The 8,333-nt window shown below is 39.6% G+C and overlaps 1 protein-coding gene across 6 annotated transcripts in view; it reads right to left on the bottom strand.

Annotated features, from left to right (window-relative positions):
• Nucleotides 1-3,162: 3,162 nt before the first annotated feature.
• kctd17 (potassium channel tetramerization domain containing 17) overlaps nucleotides 3,163-8,333 on the bottom strand; it is a 55,210-nt gene continuing 50,039 nt past the window's right edge. For all 6 annotated transcript variants that reach the window (XM_034197208.1, XM_034197243.1, XM_034197225.1 and 3 more), the window contains one exon: nucleotides 3,163-7,415. Coding sequence is in view for 2 of the 6 variants with exons in the window: in XM_034197243.1 (XP_034053134.1) it covers nucleotides 7,386-7,415 (30 nt within the window). In the remaining 4 variants the exon portion in view is untranslated. The remainder of the gene's footprint in view (nucleotides 7,416-8,333) is intronic.

The raw sequence follows: 8,333 nt of genomic DNA, 5'->3' as shown, positions 1-8,333 counted from the left end.
ATTAATGTAATGGAGTTTTGGCAATTAGGCCCCGTTGTGCAGGAGTATCATTCGGGAGGGGAGAACCGATCCGATGAAACCCCCCGGGGTCTAGACACTGGTGGTGGTGAATGGATAGTTGGGTTCGGTCTGAAGGGGAGGGGCTTAGCTTGACCCTGGTGGTGGTGAATGGATAGTTGGGTTCGGTCTGATGGGGAGGGGCTTATCTTGACCCTGGTGGTGGTGAATGGATAGTTGGGTTTGGTCTGAAGGGGAGGGGCTTAGCTTGACCCTGGTGGTGGTGAATGGATAGTTGGGTTCGGTCTGAAGGGGAGGGGCTTAGCTTGACCCTGGTGGTGGTGAATGGATGGTTGGGGTCGATCTGAAGGGGAGGGGCTTAGCTTGACCCTGGATTCAGAGGGACAGGAGGTGAAAAGGGGTGGAGGAGGGTTGCGTAGTCACCTGAAATGACAGCTGTCAGAGGGGAGAGCAGATTTAAAAGGGTTAGCGGAGCGCTGTGATAGGCTCTTGGGAATAGAGCGAAGTGATTGGTTAAGCTGGGGAGTAACGCCCCCGAACAGTTATTGAGAGGAGAGAGAGTAACATGTAAATAGTAAATGAATGAGTAAAGACGGTCTTCCTGGTTGAACTTGCGCTGAGTTTCATTTAGTCTCAGATAACTTCCACATGTTCTCCATCAGCTTCGTACGGTACCTTGGACATAATACAAGAAGAACATCCTGTTTTTGTTTTTGAAAGACAAACCTTTATTAATGATCTAAACATTTAATTTAATCACACATCCCATCAGTAAAGTCTTTTCAATGATTTCATGACCAGTTTCACTTTCTCCACACCATGAATGTGTTTCATCTCAGCTATTTCAAACAGAATCAGACATGATTTCCTTATTGATTATTATCATGATAAATTCACTTTCTATTTGGACAACAACAACAATTAGTCTGCAAAACAATAACATTTTATTTCCCAAGCAAAGACTAATCTATTTACAGGAGAATAATAAATGATGTACTTATTGATTATGACAGTAAGTAATATCATTTTAAATAAACATGTGATGATGAAATAAGTGTGATAGCCACTTTTAATCCGTCAAAAAGAATACATGTCTCTATTGTTTTAGAAAGTGGAATAAAATGTGTACAATAAAAGAAGCTGTGCTGCTTTCTCTCTGAAGACTCGTACAAGAGAAACAACAACAAGAATCAATAGAAATATCCAGCACATATTTAGAGCAAAGTTTACATATCAGTTCAGGTGAACAAGGATCCTCCTGAGCAGTGACAGCCTCCATGGCTAACCAGACACAGGAAGGAGCCGGAAGAAAGTCCAACATCTACAGAACAACTCGTGAGAAGATGTTGAAGCACATCCCATAATGTTTGATTGACAGCTGATCTCTGCAGTGAAGACATGGACAATCAGCTGTGATGGACACACGGTGAGTTTAAGAAGTAGAAGAGTTCCTCCAACGACTTCAGGCTATTTGAGTTTACAAAACTCAGCAGTGTCTCCATCATTATAATAAAGACAAAGTCCAGCATGCAGCGGCTGAGTGAATGTGGTCTGCACTCTGTGGAGGAGAGTCATGGTTTCAGAGACGCTGTAGAAGGACAGAACGCCTGCTCTAGGGGGTCCGGGGGGATGTGCCCCCGGGAAGATTTTTTTTTAAATATTGAAGTTAAAAGCATCAATCTGGTGCACTTTGAGAGCAACATTAAGAGATCTATGGATACATCTCTCAACACCCATTTGAAACAGAACTGTAATCAGATGTTCTTTTTCTTTATGGATATTTTACAGATCACTCCCCTTTCAAACTGTATTCTTGTTTTACTGCCATATAGTATTTCATAACTGTTTTTCCTTTATTCTCTTATTTTTTTTACGATAATGATCATATGAAGGTGTGCCGCGGAAATAATCTTTTGAATAATTTGTGACCAAACCGTTTGAGACACACTGAGATAACTTAGACTAAAGTTAACTATCTAAACACTCAGAGTCCTTTAGCTCACCTGAGCCTCTCAGTCTGAGAGGAGAGGACTCTCCTCCAGCTTGTTTTCGAACAAACAGCTCCGTATGTCCGTTAGTGCAGCTAGCTAACCAGATGCTAACAACACGGCCCCTGCTGGCACCGGTCCCTCTCTCTCCCTCTCTCTCACACACTAAATGCGCTATTGCCACACACACACAGAGCCAAGCTTGAATGACACAAGCACACTTTTATTTCCATGCAACTCTCTCATTGGTCTGGTGTCTTGCCTCTGTTGCATTCACTGAACACGGGAAATTACATTCCTGCCGTCCTCTCTAGTGTCATGATGAGGTTCACGTAAAGCACGGTTAATGTATTATATTATTGAGGTCGAATTGTCCGTGGCTACAGAAAAAACATTCGGGGCAGGCCAAAATATTATTTTACCAACAATGTGGAATTTATTGGCTACATATTACACAGATTATGCACAGCGGGAGCAGCAATAACCGTCAAATAATAATTCAGACAGGGGAGCTCCGCACCACCTGCCTGCCGCTAGGGGGTGCTGCAGCGCCCTCAGCACCCCCCTTCCCGCGCCCATTGTTGCCACCCTGGTAGATCCGCCCCTGTGCACAGAGTACACTCAGTACCTTCCTGTAGTACTGCAGAGAGCAGAGTATACTTCATTTGTTTCTATAAGCCACTCTAGATGCATTTTAAACAGACTTTTCCTGTGCGTTTCTTCCTTCGAGAGATTAGTTGTCATGTTTTGATGGTGTGTGATTGATCAATAAAGACGTCTTCACACATAGAAGACAAAGCATACAGGTTTTTGCTAGAGTCAAAACCTACGTAAGAAGCCACATGTGGTTTTGTCTTTGTGTTTCTGTTTGATAAACGTTAGAAAAGTGAACGCTTTATCTTTGAGTGATTCCTATACTACGTCTGAATTAATGGACACTTTAAGGAAATACATTCATACAATTGGCCAAACTGTACGCAGTTATCTGCTTTGTTTGTAAACATTTTAAACACTTTTAGCAACCGCATGCATGTGTACATTTTTCTCTCCCCCCTGTCTGAAACAATGTTGTTTATATATAGTTTAAATACAAAAACACAACCACAGCTCCACCTCTCAAAGCATTAGCAGAACATTTCAACCACTGACATCAGAGATCATTTAGGACGAAGCTTTTGCAAACTGTATCCCAATGTTTATTTAAATAACCAGTTTTGTTATTTCAGACTGTCACGGTTGTAACAAAAATGAGATTTACATATCTGTTTTTTAAACCAAAGGACAAAGATTTATTTTGTTGAGAATATTGACATTCATTAACATTAAATAATAATTTTTAAAAAACTGTCAGTTTGTTGAAAATACATGTTTTTCAGGTGAAATACAGTCAAATAAAATCAAAACACAGCCTTTTTTAAAAGCCTGTTACAATGCATGTGTCACGTTGCTTCATTTACAGACGCGAGGCTCTATGGACGGAAGAAACCTCCACAGCTGCCCGACAGATGTTTGCTTTTTTGAACAGAATAATAAAACAGAGCTGCAAATACTATGTGAAAACGCACTTTACTGTACAGCAGAACTAATTCAACACAGTGCACAAAGTATAAAATAAAGCGTGGATCCAGAAAACCAAAGAAGGTACCTGGACATGCGAAGGGAGGATTATAAATCTGACGGAAAGAATATTCGTTTCAACAGCATTCATGAGAGCTAAAACTAGCATATTTAACAAACCGGATATAGCTATAGTGTTAAAGGTGGGGTATGTAATTTATTTCAGAAACACTTGTTATATTCCATGGAATGCTCTTAACATCCCGATAGCAATGAATATATTAAATGCTTTGACAATAAATGCATTTTAAAAAATGCATCTGTGGAAGCCGTAGCGTCCATCTGTGCACAAACGTATCTCGTGCCCTCATTGGTCATGTGCGCGTTCGTGTGTGTTGGAGGAGGGGCTCTGGAAGGAAGTCTGAAGGAAGGGGCAGATTGTTTCCGGTTGTGTATTTTCAAATTCTAGCTCACTCGAGCTGGTTTCTCCAAAATTACCTACCCCACCTTTAACCATAGACTGAAAGTAGTAAAATCCAATGTCCCCCCCCCCTTTTAAAAAAATGTAACACCCCAAATTCCTATTCCTAAAGAAACAGTGAGAATAAATTAAGACAACCGAATGTAGAAAAAATAAAAAAGGCATTTTCTACAAGCCTTCTGCGTCGAAAATCTCTACTTACAAACATGCACTTGAAAAAATGTACACAACATATCACTCTTAAGCTCTCAGTGGGATAGTAAACTAACCATTTGTCGACTAACATATGAAAACAGCTACTTAAAACTGAAAGAAAAAGCATGTAGTAATAATAACAGATCGTTTTGACACGTCTGTCTGTTGACGCGTCAGTTTAGCTGTTTGAACTCAAGGCACCCAAAAATAACAAAGTGTTCTTCCTCCTGCTGAAATCATGATTGCCATAAGCATGATCACTATTCTAACAGGTACTCCATTAGTTTAATAAGGTAAAAAGATTCTGTGTCACACTTGAAATGGACGAGGCACTTCACCTCACACACACACAACTGAAGTGTTGTATTTGCAGGCTTCCAGATTTTAGTACAAAAGTGTGATCAAAAAAGTTGCCAACTCTTCATCTTAAGTCTCGATTGTCTCACTGTTACTGCGTAGTGTTTGTATGAATCAGCCTATGTGTGTTTGTGCTAGTCAGTGTTATACAGGAGCAAACCATAGAAAGAATCTTGAGAGGCAGGGATAATGTTATTTTCTTAAATCTGAGTGGAGCCAAAGACAGGTTTATTAAAAAAGCGTTTAAGGATAAGTATAGTGGTATTTATTTCTTATAGTCAGTAATTCCTTAAAAAGACCCAAATTAACTATGAATGTATCCACAAATATCTCTGCATTCTCTCAACTGGCCAGCAGAGGGAGGCTGTGGCTCAGTGGAGAGGTGATGGATTTCGAATCAGGGGATAGCAAGTTCGAGTCCCACTGCAGTCAGCATGTCGTTGTGTCCCTGAGACACTTCACCCCAAATTGTTCCTGTGGGGATTGTCCACAGTACTGAATGTATGTAAGTCGCTTTGGATAAAAGTGTCTAACAAATGACATGTAATGTAATTAAAAAAGCGTTTAAGGATAAGTATAGTGGTATTTATTTCTTATAGTCAGTAATTCCTTAAAAAGACCCAAATTAACTATGAATGTATCCACCAATATCTCTGCATTCTCCCAACTGGCCAGCAGAGGGCCATGGTTGCAATAAGAAGTCAGATTGTATGGAAGTCTATGAGAAAATTGCCATACATCTCAATTGATTTACTAAATTATGAAACATTTTTCTGAAGAACTAATAGTCTCAATCTTTAGATTCAAGTCTTTAAATGTATTATCTCATTTAGGGTAAAATAGGCAATAAAGAAGTGTATACTTTAGGGCGTGACAACCAGAAAGACACTCTTTAAGGAGTCTGCGGTTTATTATTTTCAGGTAATTAGACATGTTCTAGTTTGTTTTACAATCCAAAATGTAAATCCCAATGAATTGCGGATTCACCTCCCTAATATGTCCAAGAAAACATGATGGTGACAGTCAAACAACCAATGAGTCAAAGCACAGTGACTTCGCCCACTTATTTTTACAGTGTATTGTGTAAATACAGTTTGCAGCTGAAAATAAACCTCGACTTAATGGCCATGTTTCGCACTGGAACACACCGCGAAGACTTCAGCCGACGGCCAAGTTGCACGTATGAACTGCGCATGCGTGAGTGGCAATAACTCTCCTTACCAGCAGGCGGCGGTAGTGTGTAGTCGTCACTCAAAATAGGCAACAACCGGAAGACAGACTGCGTGATATAAACAAACAACAAATAGCGTTTGAGTTCCATTTTCCCTCTACAGCGAGAAGCTCACGGGGCTTTCCCGAACCTGAGTCGAGAGCTGGAGTTCAATGAAATCTCAGATTTGCCTTCTTAATAGTTTGTTTGGGTCCCTCACTTCCGTTTCGCTTCTCATGCACTGATTCGCTAAGCGAAATAAATCACTCTGATTGAGTGATTTATTTTGCTTTGTATTTATTGTGCGGATGTGTGTGTTTTTGTCAGTGTACAATGTTTTGGCTTAATATGTTATGCTTTTATACCATACCAGAATATGTGTGCATGTTTATCCATGTCAGTTTATAGGTTAATGTGTTCAGAGAGGATTAAAGTGGAGGATATAAATCAGACAATTGAGTATTAAGAACGTTTTGATTCAGGAGAAATGTGCATTGGTCTTTAAAGGTCCCCTATTATGCTGTTTTTCATCAATATATCACAGGTCTCAGATATATACAGAGCCTGTCTCTGATTGGCTGAAACACCAAACAGATCATTGCAGCATTACCCATAATCCCCTCTGTTTCAGCCCTGTTTCCAAAGTGCTGATTCTCTGTCTGTTACTTTAGATGAAAATAAGGAGCCCCTCCCCACGCCCCTCTGAGAGACATTTGGTTACAAAGAACTCAATGGTGCTCTAGGAGGAGATTCAGGTGATAAGGGGGGGGGGGGGGTTACCTTGGTTGCTGATTGGCTAATGGTTACACAAGCCAAAACATCGTTATGACATCATAAAGCGGCCAAAATCTGATCAGCTCAGAGGTTTTTATAGAAATGGATCAGGACAAAAAGTGAGGGGGTCATTTTTGGAGTTTGCATAATAGGTGACCTTTAAATAGAGAACTAAAGAATTAAGAACGAATGATAGCTGATAACGATCGGAGCACTTGGTCTGATTCAATTTCCGAAAAGCAGAAAATGAAATATTTACAACACATCACCTTCTATCTAAATGGATTTAGCGCTCAAAGCTCATTGAATCAAAGACAAAACGTTCTTCCTTGATAATTCATCAGCATTTTCAACGGGTGTCTGTTTTAAGAAGCTAAATGAATCCCTAAATGTGGGGGTCAACTCATCTCCACACTGACAGCATTTAAATAAATGGCACTCTCCGGTCTTAACGACATATAACGTTGGTCCTGGTTGAAATTGACTTGTGGAATAACGCCCTTAGGAAATGCTTTAATAATCTGATCCCTTCACACCATCTGCTTTTCCTCAGATCTGATCTTTGGTTAGGTTTTACTAAACTCCACGACACCACTGCCCTTGAGGTAACGTACGCAAACACATGATTATTTCTACTACTTAAATGAGTTTTGAAGATATTGCTGTGCTTCACGGTGAGCATTTGTGTTTTTAGTCTACCTGGCATTTTGTCGAATAAACTGATATCAATGCTACACACTTTTTTGTTTGTGTTGATGACGCGCAATAGGAATAGAAAATAATAATTTAAATATCTTGTACATTTCTACATCCGGGACCCATGGAGCTGGAAGAGCTGTGAAATATAAAGAAAAACAGACATTAGGAATTGTTTTTTAATATCTTATATATACACATGTTACTACATAAGCTATGCAATGATGTGGTGATGCTGATGGAGACAGAATGAGAGCAAATGACTTCACTGACATGCATAATGGATCAACAGAAACACACACACACACAGTCCTGTCTGAACACACAGAGGGACGTCTGACTGCTGCTCTGAAGGTCAGGGATATTTCATGTCACGGCATTGGTAATGAGAGCCAATAGAAACACAGCGTTGATCGATATCTGAGAAAGGTTGCGTCGGGACACTGTTTACACACACACACACACACACACACACACACACACACACACACACACACACACACACACACACACACACACACACACACTTAATAATAATAATAATAATGCTGCTTTTCCTTTCTTATTTAGCCATTAGGATTAATTAAATACACAATTATCTCTCAAAATGACATTTAAAGTGCTTAAAGGGACAGTTCACCCCATTTTCTGAAATATGTTTCCTCTCCCAGGGATATATCTACTGCTGATTTATCCTACACTCAATAACTCACACCAACACTTTATAGATTAACTATCTACACCTTTAATACTAATGTATATAGTATTTTATTTTATGTTGTAGTAGGTGTGGGCCTCATAGTGATAATGTATATTGTTTATTCTATAGATATACATATTTCTGCTGTTGATATGTAAATATGATTTTAAAGAGATGTATTTATGCTCCCTTCTAAAGCGTATAACTATGCACTTGGCTTGTTTTGCTATAGTGTATTTGCTACGAAAAATTATTTAGTTTGCACACAAATACATTTTCTCATGTGCGGTAGGCACTGTTTTTACTGGGCTTATCGTTCCTTCTTAATGCAGCGCCATGACACATCCAACACACACA

This window comes from Gymnodraco acuticeps, unplaced genomic scaffold, assembly GCF_902827175.1.
Source record: "Gymnodraco acuticeps unplaced genomic scaffold, fGymAcu1.1, whole genome shotgun sequence".
Taxonomy (NCBI): Eukaryota; Metazoa; Chordata; class Actinopteri; order Perciformes; family Bathydraconidae; genus Gymnodraco; species Gymnodraco acuticeps.
This window is presented reverse-complemented; position numbering and strand designations above follow the sequence as displayed.